The following is a 13,667-nucleotide window of genomic DNA, read 5'->3' on the forward strand; positions in this document are numbered from 1 at the left end:
CAGCTGCACCGGTCTCTTCCAAAGGGGTGTGGAGCTATCTCAGCTCCTGTGGCCTTGGTCTCTCTTCTTCTTTTGTTCTCTTGAGAAATGGCCTCCAGCCTGCAAACCGACAGGAAAGCTTTCTGGCATTTTTAATCTCCAATTCTCTTTCTTGCTCCCTATCTCAGCCACAGTGGACTTGACAAAACAGTTCTACTAGCTGAGAGATTCTTAGGTAAGTTTTTCAGCCTGTTACAAATATACTGATTAGAGTCCAGATGCCTGATATGCATACCTTTAGTTGAATAAAAAATTTTTTGTAGTTGTTTTGTGACATATAAGACCATCTGTGGACTACGTGCTCAAAACATTAGGTAACCCTGATCTTGCCCATATAAAACCCTCCCATCAACGTTTTAGGGTAGACAGAATTTGAGAGAAATTTAACCCACTCTGTCTCTTGAATACCGGTATTCAATAAAGCCCTCTTACTGCTTACCTCCTCCTGTCTCATTATTGACTTTGCCGCAGGGGGGCCGAACCCACAATTTACAGTAACACAGATTTGCCTAATGCAATATGTTGTCTGATTTCTTGACTGTTGCTTCCATGGGCATTGATTGTGACTCCAAGTACAATGAAATTCTTGACAATTTAATGTATTTTCTCCATTTATCATGATATTGCTTATTGGTTCAGTTCTAAGGATTTTTGTTTTCTTCATGTTGAGGTATAATTCATACTGAAGGCTGTAGGCTTTGATCTTCATTAGTAAGTGCTTCAAGTCCCCTTTGTTTTCAGCAAGCAAGGTTGTATTATCTGTATATCGCAGGTTGTTAATTAGTCTTCCTCCAATTCTGATGTTACATAAAAATTTCTTTTTAAAAGGAAATTTTATAGTTTGTTTAGCCACTTCGATAATATCTTAAAGAAAATTCTTTAGATAAAAACTAACTGAAATTCCAGATACCTTCACAGCTATACATTACTAGAATAAATTTCTCTGTAAAAAGTGAAGTTCGTGATAAGATGCCACGTGAAAAGTTATCTTCCTGTGCTCTATAAATACAGATCTGATATTCCTTTACTGGCTATCTGTTGCAGCCAACTTACACTAGGTTTGCAGGTTGGTTTATCATTTAAGTAAGTGACTGACCTTGCAGTTGGACCAGTGTCATCTTCTTCAGACTCCTGATTTCCTTCTTCGTACAAAGAACTACTGTCCTCATCGCTGTCTGATGAATCCGAACTACTGCTTTTATAATTAGGGGGCAAAGCTGGTCCTGCAACTGAAGAGGATTTATTGCGTACGTCATAACTAACCACGACTGCTCCCATGAACCCTCTAGCTGGCACTTCTCACTCCCTTTCTGCAATTTATAGCACTGGCTGTCTATCATTTGCTATGAACTTTACTATCATTTGCTAATGTTTTATGTACGGTGGTTTTGCCTCCCAATTACATTGTTATTCCAGGAAGGCAGAAATCATGTCTTACATAGTATAACTAGGACATAGTCACAAGAGCTTTGCTAATATTCAAATTTATAAATTTAGCAACAGCATGTAATTTCCCTGACAACATACAATTTTTGTATTCGTTGGTGCACTTGCCAAAAGTCTCATGGTTTTTTTTTTTTTTTTATAGACAGCATATGGTAGACATATTTATGTCAAAGAGTTAACCTGATAATAAATGTACTATTCTGTACCTGAATATATCAAGAATCGAAATGATCTATTCTGGTTTCTGACTAAGAACTACTACTTAAAAAAGTATCCTTACTGGCATCACCATTTTCTTTTCAAGATGACTCTGCAAGCAGAAACAAAATTACAGTGATGCTAGGTTTTACTGTTCACCAACAGAGAGACACAGAAGAGAAAGAGTCACACCAGGAAGGGGATGCCGGGAAAGTGGTAAGGGTCTCGGGCCCCCTCCCAGAGTGACTTAGTCTCACTTTACATCTCAACAAAATGACAAATAACTGCATGATGGATGGTGTCACATAGACACGACTGTCTATGTTGATCCTGACAAGTGATGCTTCAAGTCTATTACCATAGCTTGCCATAGCTCCTAAGCCTGAATATTTTTCAGGATCTCCAAAATATTTCTTAAAAAAAAAAAAAAGGATCCCTGGGCCCTTTCCCCAGATTCCGATTCAACTGGTCTCGAGTGGGACCTGGATATACGATTTTCCCAGGTATGCCACTCATTCAATAGTAATAATGAAAATTTAAAAATAGTAAATATAAGAAAAATAACACGTTTTGAGTTCCTATGTGCTATGTACTCTTTAAGAAATTTAGGTGCATTAATCTACTTACTCCTCACACCAACTTTATTAAGGAGATGTTATTATTTGCATTTTACGGATGAAGAAACTGAGGCACAGAAAGGATAACTAAGTTGTCCATCTTCACACACTAAATAGTGAAGCTGAGATAGTTTGGTATCTGAGCTTTTACCCTTAACTGTTAAACTACTCAACATTCAACAAACAGTTCACACCCATCCTCCAACAAACATTTATGGACTAAACGCTTCTTGAGAAACAAACATAAAAAGAAGCAAATAAGATCAATTCCAGAAAACAGGGATAAGGTAACTGTAGATATGTGGGAGGGTAGCTTTAAAAACAGCAGTCAGGGAAGGAGTCTCTGAGAAGATGGCATTTGAATGGTGACGCGCATGATGAGATGACAGTGGCCATGCGACAGTCTGAGGAAAGAACATTCCAGAGAAAGGAACCAAAACCCACTGCCGTCGAGTCAATTCTGACTCATAGCGACCCTAAAGGACAGAGGAGGACTGCCCTATAGGGTTTCCAAGGCATAATCTTTACAGAAGCAGACTGCTACATCTTTCTCCTGCCTAGTGGCTGGAGGGTTTGAAGAGCTGAGCTTTTGGTTAGCAGCCAAGGGCTTAACCACTGCACCTAGAGAGAGGAACGGCCAGTGTAAAAGTCCTATGGGGGAACAAGCTTGATGTGCTTGAGGGACAAAAATGCCAGTGTGGCTGAAGCAAAGTAAGCAAAGAAGATGAAGGTGCCTGGTACAAAGGGGCTAGCATGTACACTTCGGAGTCAGATTCCTTGGCTTTGAATTCCAGCTCAGCCATGTATTAGCTGTGTGATTTGGATAAGTTATTTAACCTGTGCTATTTTCTTCCTCTCTAAAATGAGGTTGATAATAATTCCAACCTTATATAGTTGTTGTGAAGATTACATAAGCTAAGACATGCATTTAGCACAGTATCTGGCATACACTATGCACTCAAGAAATGCTGTAACAGGCTAGAACAGTTTGGATATTATTTAATTACAACAGGCAGTCATTGGAGGTTTTAAGTAGGGAGAGACATGATCTGAATTACCTTTAAAAAGAAATGCTTGTGGACAATAGACATAGGGGTCAGGAGTAGGGGAGCTGAGTTAGAAGCTAATATAAAGTGGTTAAATTTGCAACAAATTTTGAAGGAAGAGCAAATAGTACCTGCTAGTCATCTGGATGGGAGCGATGAGACAAAAAGAGGAGCTAAGGAAGACTCTTAGGTTCCTGGCATGATTGGCAAGCCAGAGGGATGGTAACACCATTCTCTAATATGGTGAAGGCTAGGAGTGGGAGAAGATTTGGGGGGAAGTCAAGAGCTTTGTTTTCACATCTTAAGTACAAAAGCACACAAAATCGAATCTGTGCTGCTATTAAGTCAGGACAATGGTTACCCTTTGGTTGCAGGGGTGGGTGGAGAGGCAAACAGTAACCGGATAGTGGTCCAAGGGGAGCCTCTATGGCTGCTAATGTTCTATTTCTTGATCCTGATGCTGGTATCACAGGTATCTTCATTTGATGAAATTTTATCAATCTTTAAATTTTTTATATGTATACTTTTTTGTATGTTTACTGTACTTCATAAAAAGGTTTAAAAAATGCAATTTCACCAGAAGCCACAAAAGTTAAAAAAAAAAAAAAAATGGAGAATATTGTTACCAATAAACTTCTTAAAAGCCCAGAATACACTAATGTGAATAAAAGAATAATGTGGAAAAAAATGATATCTGCAGAATTTTAGGGATCTGTTTTAGATGAAACATCTGGGAGGTTATAATGTGAATGGAATTATAGCATAGAGGATTATGTGCTAAAAATGGCCAACTTTGTGCAAGATATTGTGCTTGGTGAAACAGGGAAGTCTTTCAACAAATATCTACCAAAGAGCTTTTATGTGCTAGGCACTGACCTGAGTTGAAGTAAACACTCCTTTCAGGTAGAAGGAGATACACATATGTCTACAGGCACAATGTGTTAAGTGCTTAAAGAATTAAAAAAAATAAAAAAAAGTAAACTGATAAAAGTGAGTCATAATAGAAGTATCTATTTGGGAGATGGTGGTTCGTTTAAAATCAGAAAATACGGTGAACCAGAAACAACATACACATAGGAACCCAGCCACAAAACTTGGTTAACTACATTTTTCTTCAGCCTTAGTTGAATGGAACCTTCCTTGCTAAAAGAAAAATCTATCGCCCTGGAGTTGATTCCGACTCACAGAAACCCTACAGGACAGAGTAGAGCTGCTCCATAGAGTATCCAAGGCTGTAATCTTTACAGAAGCAGGCTGTCACATCGTTCTCCCGCAAAGTGGCTGGTGGCTTTGAACCACTGACCTTTCCATTAGCAGCCAAGCTCTTTAACCACTATGCGACAGGGCATGGCATTTCAATGGCTATAACAGAAATGAGACCTGGAAGGAAAACCTCTAGGTAAAACATGGCCTAGGGGTAATCAAAGCACAAACATTAGATCCAGAAACAGAAAGATGACTCTTTCAGTTTACTTTTCTCCAACTATAGTGCCAATCTCAATCTACTATTTAGAACAAACATAGATATACTTGGAGGAGTCTAAGAAGCATTTCTTTGGCAAGTACCAAATGCCTACTATGTGTTTAGGTTGGAATTCCACAGTGCAGTGGTGGAGACAGATATGCTAACAAATAATTCAAATACAATGCATTAAATATGTGATGGAATTAAGTAGGGAAAACCTATGGGCAAAGAGGAAGGTGTGACAATGCTTGGGAGGGTTTGGAAAGGCTTCATTAAGATGACACCCAAGTTGGAGGTCTTGAAGGATGAGTAGGAATTTGTCAGGTGTGTAACGAAGTGCAGGAGAATAAGGGCAGAAGGAGCCTAGAGCACTGAGGAACTGTACAGAAACGTGGTCTGGCTTGAACACTGAGCGCGCACGCGTGTGTGACATAAAAACAAAATGAGAGGTTAGGAAAACGGGGTTGGGGCTAGAGAGCCAAGAGTCTTCTGGGAAAGCCAAGAGTCTCGTCCTCAGAAGGCAATAAATACGGCACAGAGGTTAGGAGCACAGGCTCCACTGTTCCAATTCGGGCTCCACCACTTACTAGCTGTGTGATCTGGGCACCCGTTGGATCCTTGGTTTCTCTGTTTGTAACATGGGAATGACAATAATTTTTACCTAGTTCCCGAAAGTATTAAATTATTGAACATGTGTCGACCGTTCAGTACAGCGTCCGGCTCATATTAAGCGCTAAATGAAAATACATCATCGTTATGATTACCAGGCCAAAGCTCGCGCAACGCACCCTACTTTCTGAGGAGGCCCCCACGACCACCTCCCTACTGCTAGGGCTTGGGAGGGAAAGTTGGCTGCGCTCACTCCCAGCGGCTCCGTCCTCCCACTCAGGCCTCTCCTCAGAGAGCCAGCCCCGGCCAGAGAGGTGGTGGACAGGCCTGGCGGGCAGGGGACACGCCGCCGCTTACCCGGGCTCGGGTCCCTCTCCTCGTCCTCCGCTGTCCCGCGGGCGTTGAAGCCGGGCGGGAGCGCCGGCCCGATCAGGTCTCTCGCCATCCGCGGTGGCAGGAGCTAATCACGCACACAAATCTGTTCGCGCGGAATGAAACCCACCCAAAAGGCAGCCCGCGATCCGTCACCGATGCCGGAAGTTTTTCCGGCGCTGACAAATGACGTTTCGATTTGTGGTTGGCTGTGCCGTATAATACAAGATAACGGAAGTGACGCTAAAAGCTTGTTCCGCATTCGCCTGCAAGAGTTTCCACCTGGTGGGTCGCATGGCTGAATCCGCGAGCGGTTTCGTGACTCCGTCGGGATGGATTCCACCCCCCGAGTTGACTCCCACGTTGGGGCCTCTGAATAACACTACCCCGATGCGGGACAACTGGATGCTCTGGGCAATGATGCCGCCGCCGCCACCTCCGTCGTCTCATCCTACACCCGGATCAGGGCTTTCCTCGGAGTCACAGCCCTCCCGGGAGGTCCAGGCGCTCCCCGGGGTGCCGCCCCCCTTCGACGCCCAGCTTCTTCCCGGGGCGCAGCCCCCCTTCGACGCCCAGTCCCCTCTTGATTCTCAGCCTCAACTCAACGTCCAGCCTTTCTGGAATTACCAGGCTTCGACATCGTGGTACTGGAGACAGCCTCCTGATGATACTTTTCCTAAGCATCAGAAGTCCCACAACTCTTCTGGTAGGCTGTTTTTCCTTGTGGTATCACCCCTTTCTTCTCTCTCCCATTTCTCCATTTTCTCTCTCTACATCTGGTTCTTCTCTGCACTCTTGGAGTCTGGTCATTAGTGTCCCATACCGTGTACGACTGGTATGTTTTTCCCGCTTGTTCATTTACTGTAGCAGATTTGTATTGAGTTCTCACTATGTACCAGTAACTGGAAACAGCAGTGGACAGAACATACAAAAATCCTTGTTTGTGGAGCGTAACAGCTCCCTAGTGTGGGAAGACAGACAATAATCAAAATATTTACGTTGTGTATTAGAAGATGAAAAGTGTTCTTTTTTTGGAAAGAGGTGAAGCAGTAAAGAATGATAGGTAGAGCGAATTTAAATAGGCTGGTCATAGAAGGCCTCATAAGGAAGGCAACATTTGAGCAAAGACTTCAGGGATCAGAGCCACAGATATATGGGGGGGGGGGGGGAGGCATATAGGCAAGTGCAGAAGCCTTGGGGCAAATGCTGTAAAACAGAATGGATAAGATCAATCTGACTAGAAAGAACAGAATTCGTGGTAGAATTGTAGAAGATGAAGAAAGAGGGCTGACCTTGAAGGGCCTTGTAGACCATTAATGGAACTTTGACTTATACTCTTGTGAGATGGGTAGCCATTGATAGGTTTTGTGGAAAAGAGTGACATGATTTGATTTATGTAGTAGAAGGATTAATCTGGCTGGTGTGATAGGAACTGAGTGTAAGGGAGATTGGCAAGATCGTTAAAATTACCCAAGCGAGAGATAGGACCAGGATAGAGCTCTGGAGGTAATGAGAAGTAGTCAGATTGCAGATATATTTGGAAGGTAGGGCCAACATGATTTGCTAAAGGATTAAATGAGGAGTGTGAGATAAAGAAGAGGCAAGGATGACTTAAGGTATTTTGCCAGACAAAAAAGGAACTGAGATGGGGAAGGATATGGATGGAACAGATTTGGAAGGGTAGGCCAGGAGTTGAGTTTGGAATATGTTAGCGCCAAGAAGAGCTACATGTAGACTGTTAGCTATGAGTCCGTACTTTCAATGGAGATGTGTGTGGCACTATAAATTTGGGCATCATCAGCATATAGATGATATTTAAAGCCATGTGCTAGTTAATTCTGCATGAGGTTCAATTTAGGCTAAGTGGAATTCAAATGTGTACTTAATTGATATCATACTGTATGCCAAATGGTGGAGATATGAGTGGGACTAAGACAGTCCAAAGACAGGTGATAAAGTTTCATAAATACAAATCACAATGCAGTGCGACTGGTGATACCAAACCAAACCCATTGTTGTCGAGTTGATTCCGACGCACAGTGACCCTATAGGGCGGAATAGAGCTGCCCCATAGGGTTTCCAGGGAGTGGCTGGTGGATTCGAACTGCCGACCTTTTGGTTAGCAGCCAAGCCGTTAACCACTGTGCCACCAGGGCTCCTGACTGGTGACAGAGGCACGTAAAAGATGATTTCAGAGTGCAGAGGAAATTGGGGAAAGCTTTTGCAGGAAGTGTCTTAGGAGCTGTGTAGGATCTGGAGGATGTACTTTCTCTGCGGAGGCAAACAGTTGTCAGTACAAGGTGGGCTCTGTAGATTGCAGTGTTCTAGTGTGACTGAGATGGCAGTGATGCCAGTGGTCATGCTAGAAGTCTTACCTCCCATGCAGGGGACCTGGGTTTGATGCCCAGCCAATGAACCTCAAGTGCAAGCAACCACTTGTCTGTCAGTGGAGGTTTGTGTGTTGCTGTGATGCCGATCAGGTTTCAGCTGAGCTTCCAGACTAAGACAGATTAGGAAGAAAGGCCTGGCCATCTACATTCAAAACTCAGCCAGTGAAAACCCTATGGATCACAGTGGCCTGCCGAATCTGCAACCCATTGTGGGGGTGGTGTAGGACTGGACAGCGTTTTGTTCTGTTGTGTACGGGGTTGCCGTGAACGAGGGGTGGGGACAACTCAAAGGCAGCTAACGAGTGTGATTGCATCGGATTATGTAGTGGTGGGGTGCGGGGGCGGGGATGTGTAAGGGAGGGTGAGAAAATGAACTGGAATCTCAATGAAGGACTCAAGGAAGCTATTTGCAGATTTTTGAACAGGGCAGTGACATGATTGGAGACTATTTTTGTGGTGTTGGTCTACAGGGTCAGTTGAAGAGGAAAGGCTTAAGAACTGGAAGACAGTCTAGGAAGTTATAATAGTAATCTAGGTGAAAGATCAGAGTTTCTGAGTTGGATGATGGCAGTGATAATGGAAAGAGGCAGTGGGATTTGAGAGAAGATGTGTTTTACAAGGCTGTGTTTTCTTGATATTAGATTGATGCTGGAATAACTGTATCAGGGATTTCATTTTAATATTTGAAATAACTGCAAGGAATTTCATTTGGTAAGATTATCCATTTCTGTACTTAGAGATACCTAAATCCATTCCACTGCTGTTGAGTTGATTCCGACTCATAGTGACCCCATAGTGTTCCCAAGGCTGTAAATCTGTGGAAGCAGACTGCCACAACTTTCTCCTGAAAAGCTGCTGATGGAGCCTGAGACCAGAAGAACTAGGTGGTGCCCGGCTACAACCAATGACTGCCTTGACAGGGAACACAACAGAGAACCCCTGAGGGAGCAGGACAGCAGTGGGATACAGACCTCAAATTCTGATAAAAAGGGCAGACTTAATGGTCTGATTGAGACTAGAAGGCCCCAGAAGTCATGGTCCCCAGATCTTGTGTTAGCCCAAGACAGGAACCATTCCCAAAGCTAACTCTTCAGACAGGGATTGGACTGGACTATGGGATAGAAAATGATACTGATAAAGAGTGGGCTTCTTGGATCAAGTAGACACATGAGACTCTGTGGGCAGCTCCTGTCTGGAGAAGAGATGAGAGGGCAGAGGGGGTCAGAAGCTGGCAAAATGGACACGAAAATAGAGAGTGGAGGGACGGAGTGTGCTGTCTCATTAGTGAGGGAGAGCAATTAGGAGCGTATAACAAAGTGTATTTAAGTTTTTGTATGAGAGACTGACTTGGTTTGTAAACTTCCACTTAAAGCCAATAAAAATTAAAAAAAAAAAAAAGCCGCTGATTGTTTCGAACCGTCCACCTTTCTGTTAGCAGTTGATTGCTTTGACCACTATGCCACCAGGGCCCCCTAAACCCGTTGCCATCGAGTTGATTCCAACTCATAGCGAGCCTGTAGGACAGAGTAGAACTGCCCTGTAGGTCTTCCAAGGAGCAGCATGTGGATTCGAACTGCCGACCTTTTGATTAGCAGCCATAGCTCTTAACCAGTGTGCCACCAGGGCTCCAGATGCCTAAATAGGGGCATGTAATCTCATCAGTTTTTATTCATTTGAAAAATGTTTATTTGGTAGACTTGTCTTATTTTTGTTAATTTATTTGAATTTGGACTGCTATTCTTCCTAGAAGGACTAGTTTAGCAGAGCTTTTCTTTAGATATTTGTAACTTTTTTAGCAAATAAAATTTTAAACGATTGTGTGGTTCCAAACATTGATAGATCTCTTTGTTTTTTTCAGTTGAACATTCCTTTTTTCCACGAAAATATGATGCAAATGGCAATGATTTCAACTTCCCTCCCAGTAGAAAACAGAAAAAAAAGGTATTTTTTAAGATGTTCTTGAATGTGACACCTTAGTCCCTTTGTCACTTTTTCATGTCGTGCATTTCTCTCATAACTATCTCAGTGTTTTGCATCCATTATTGATGCAGCAGAGCTTTGCTCTAATAGGATCTTATCTGTAGGTAAAAGCTTTAAACAAAATCTGTGTGAGGAAAAAAAAGGGAGAAATTGTGCAGAAAGGACTGATAGAAAGCATGAATCCATTTCGTTATACAATCAAGAGTAAAAATAACTACGAGTTACGATTATAGAATGAGGCAAATATTGTTAAACCTTGACAAAGTAAGCAATAATATTACTAGTAGATTAGGAGAGGAAGGAGGAAATTTAAGGAGGATAGAACTGTAAGTTTTTTATTTTATGAAATTGGAAGCATGAAATTAAGAATAAACTATAATGACACAAACCTTTTGTTTTTTCATAATTTTTCTTTTTAACATAGGTCATTTAGGAAATTATGTTCTGTGTTTAAAAAAATACTTCCTTTAGTTTCCTGTAAATTCAAGTAAAACTAAATTTAATGTTTTAAATTTGAAATAGTTTATATATAGTCATCCTCTATGCATAAAGTAATATCTGAAGTTATTTCTGAGTGCCAGGATTTTTTTGTGTTATTTTTGTTATTCATTGTTTATTTTAAATAATGAAAACTGTTGGTCATACTTTAGAAACTGAATCTTAAAGTAAGCTTCTTTTATTCTGTTGTAACTTATAAATCTGATCTTTGAATTTTAAGGTGAATAAATGATGCTATTAATTTAGAATTCATGGAGCACTGTCACTTTGGTGTGAAAACTCTGTAGTTAATATTAACAAAACGTTATACCAGTGCAATGTATTTATTAACATCATTGCAATATTAAGCAATTGGAGATCATTTCCTACATAGTCTATGATAGTAATAATCTTTTTCGTTTTATATTAAAGCATACAGATAGGAAATTGGAGAATCAAACAATAACTAATCTTTACCTAAGTGGTTATTTCTTCCCTTTTGTTGCTTTGAAAAAATGCGTGATATAGTTATTTTACCTAAAAGACAAAGTGCTCTTTTTACCCTGAATATTTCTTTTTAGATCATTTGGATATATGTGGTACTAAATCTTCATTAGATCACCAATTTGAAACCTACTCAGAGTTTATATTAGAGCTGCTCACATGTAAAATTTTTTCTCACGTCTGGCTTTTCCCTAACACGTTTGCTGAAAAGAAAAGAAAGAAACAGAAACAGCCCTTCCTTAGAAGTGTATTCAGAAGCTTCTCCCACATGTAAGGGCTGTACGAAAAAATCAAATTACGTCATTACTAGATGGATAGTTAGGGTTTTATCATTGATTAAAGAAAAGCCTAATTAACATCTTTTCGTTTTTGTTTGCAGAAAAGAAAGGAACCAGTTTTTCACTTTTTTTGTGACACCTGTGATCGTGGTTTTAAAAACCAAGAAAAGTATGATAAACACATGTCTGAACATACAAAAGTAGGTTATCTTTTTCTTGGTTGTCCTGGAATTTATTTAGGAAGATGGCCTTCTAGTTATATGTTTGGTAGAAATTTTAAGCTTTTTTTTATTTCCATAAAAGACTGTATTTTTCATACAAATGTTCGATGACTTGACAATTCGAGACAGTGACCATGAGCTTTGCAGCTTGAGGGTCGGGAACCCATTGCTTCAGGAATAGGTGAGATGGCAGCAAAGAAGAAAGGTCTGGCAGTTGTTTGTATTTGTGTGCCTATCCTGCTTTTTTAAGAGGGCTGGGATTCCCCTCTAGTTGCTCTTTGCACCTTTGTAAGTTCTTTCCTCTTTAAGACTGCCCTTGACCATTTCACCAGATATCACTGTAACTTGGCATGGGCCAGCCACCACCTAAGGATGGTCCCTGGGTGATGCAGAGGGTTTGCACTTGACTACTAACCTAAGGTTGGAGGTTCAGAGCTACTCAGCAGCACCACAGACAAAGGCCTAGCAATCTGTTTCCGTGAAGATTATAGTTCAGAAAACTCTATAGAGTAGTTCTAGTGTGTAACACATGGGGTCGCCATAAGTCAGAATCAACTGGATGGCAGTGAATTAAACTTTCGTATTTTACCACATCGCTTACTTAAGTGGAGAGATAAATGATGTGTATTACTACACTATATACTTTGAGAATACTATTCCTTTTTAAATGCAGTGTTGTTTTGGAGTGATCTTTGTTTTTCATTAACTTAAGCATTCAGTGATTGTACCATGTAGACATACTAACTGTGTAGGTATGGCCAAAGTATCTCTGTGTGTATAGTAGTAGGGTATATCTAATATGGAAAATATGAGAAAATTAGTATTGAATGTTGATTTTTTTAAAAACCCTTTTAGTGTCCTGAAGTTGATTGTTCTTTTACTGCACATGAGAAGATTGTCCACTTCCATTGGAAAAATGTAAGTTCTTGTGTTCGTCTCTTTTTACCGTCTTTTTTTTTTGATGCATGCTCTTTTTATTCCATTGATCTGTTAGCTTCACATCTCTTTATTTATATAGCATAATAGTAAATAACGTATGTGGAATGCTTTGTACATTTTAAGGCATTTTTGTATCTCTTACTTAATTTTATTCTCACAAACAGCTGTGCGAAGTAGTTATTGCCCTCATATAAAAGAAAAACACAGACAAAAAAAAAAGATCTGCCCAGGGCTTCAGAACTGAACCTTGAGCATGATTTTCTTGATGCCAAATTGTACACTCAATTTACGACACCATGCTGCTTCAGATAGTTAAGTGTAATCATTATTGCTTTAGCTCCCACCCTTAGTTTTGTTGGTAGGTCATTCATTCGGGTATTTAATGTCATTTGAGAAAATGGATGACTTACCTACTTTGTAACCAAAATTATCTTACTCCTTTTTTCCAACTGAGTAGCTCTAGCCTAAACATACGAGAAATTGTTCTTTAAAGAAAGTCATAGTAAGAATGGGTAAAACCTGCTTACTTGGCTTAAAAATTGTCTCTGTTCCTAAATTTAATGATGGACACAAAGTCTCCATTATCTCCCGTAATACTTAAGATTTAATAAGCATAATACTGTATGCTTCCTGATATTCAACAGGCTTTTTTCCTCTAGATGCATGCCCCTGGTATGAAGAAAATCAAGTTAGACACTCCAGAAGAGATTGCAAGATGGCGGGAAGAAAGAAGAAAGTGAGTAAAGAGTTCAGTAAAATAACTCTCTTTTACTGTGGCAAGGCTGGCTGCTTCCAACTGATTATCTTTCTGGCCCTAATGAATAACTGAACAGGAAATTTGGTCTTTTATAACTTTCCAAATATTCAGATGAATATGACTAATCCTAAACTTGTTTTTAGAATTGGTATATAACGACTGAAAATATTACCCCTTGGTGGTTTAGGAATGTAATTTTTATTTATCTAGTTTTGATTCATTAAATTCCCTTACAATAGTTGGTACTAGGGAACAGGACTGTAAGCTGTATTATATGAGACTGTTATTGAATGTAGTTCTGGGGAGACCTAATAGGAATTCTGGATATC

At 40.5% G+C, this 13,667-nt stretch overlaps 2 protein-coding genes across 3 annotated transcripts in view; one reads left to right on the forward strand and one right to left on the reverse strand.

Moving 5' to 3' along the window:
- The window catches only part of GPALPP1 (GPALPP motifs containing 1), a 36,873-nt gene extending 30,907 nt beyond the window's left edge, over positions 1–5,966 (reverse strand). For both annotated transcript variants that reach the window (XM_049853099.1, XM_049853098.1), the window contains exons 1-2: positions 5,778–5,966; positions 1,136–1,268 (exon numbers count right to left, since the gene is read on the reverse strand). In XM_049853099.1, the coding sequence (XP_049709056.1) occupies positions 1,136–1,268; positions 5,778–5,865 (221 nt within the window). In that variant the 5' untranslated portion in view covers positions 5,866–5,966. The remainder of the gene's footprint in view (positions 1–1,135; positions 1,269–5,777) is intronic.
- A 96-nt stretch (positions 5,967–6,062) lies between these two features.
- NUFIP1 (nuclear FMR1 interacting protein 1) overlaps positions 6,063–13,667 on the forward strand; it is a 47,215-nt gene continuing 39,610 nt past the window's right edge. The window contains exons 1-5 of the mRNA XM_049853132.1: positions 6,063–6,498; positions 10,041–10,123; positions 11,523–11,621; positions 12,498–12,560; positions 13,241–13,317. Coding sequence (XP_049709089.1) covers positions 6,087–6,498; positions 10,041–10,123; positions 11,523–11,621; positions 12,498–12,560; positions 13,241–13,317 — 734 coding nt within the window. The 5' untranslated portion in view covers positions 6,063–6,086. The remainder of the gene's footprint in view (positions 6,499–10,040; positions 10,124–11,522; positions 11,622–12,497; positions 12,561–13,240; positions 13,318–13,667) is intronic.

This window comes from Elephas maximus, chromosome 14 (genome assembly GCF_024166365.1).
Source record: "Elephas maximus indicus isolate mEleMax1 chromosome 14, mEleMax1 primary haplotype, whole genome shotgun sequence".
Classification (NCBI taxonomy): Eukaryota; Metazoa; Chordata; class Mammalia; order Proboscidea; family Elephantidae; genus Elephas; species Elephas maximus.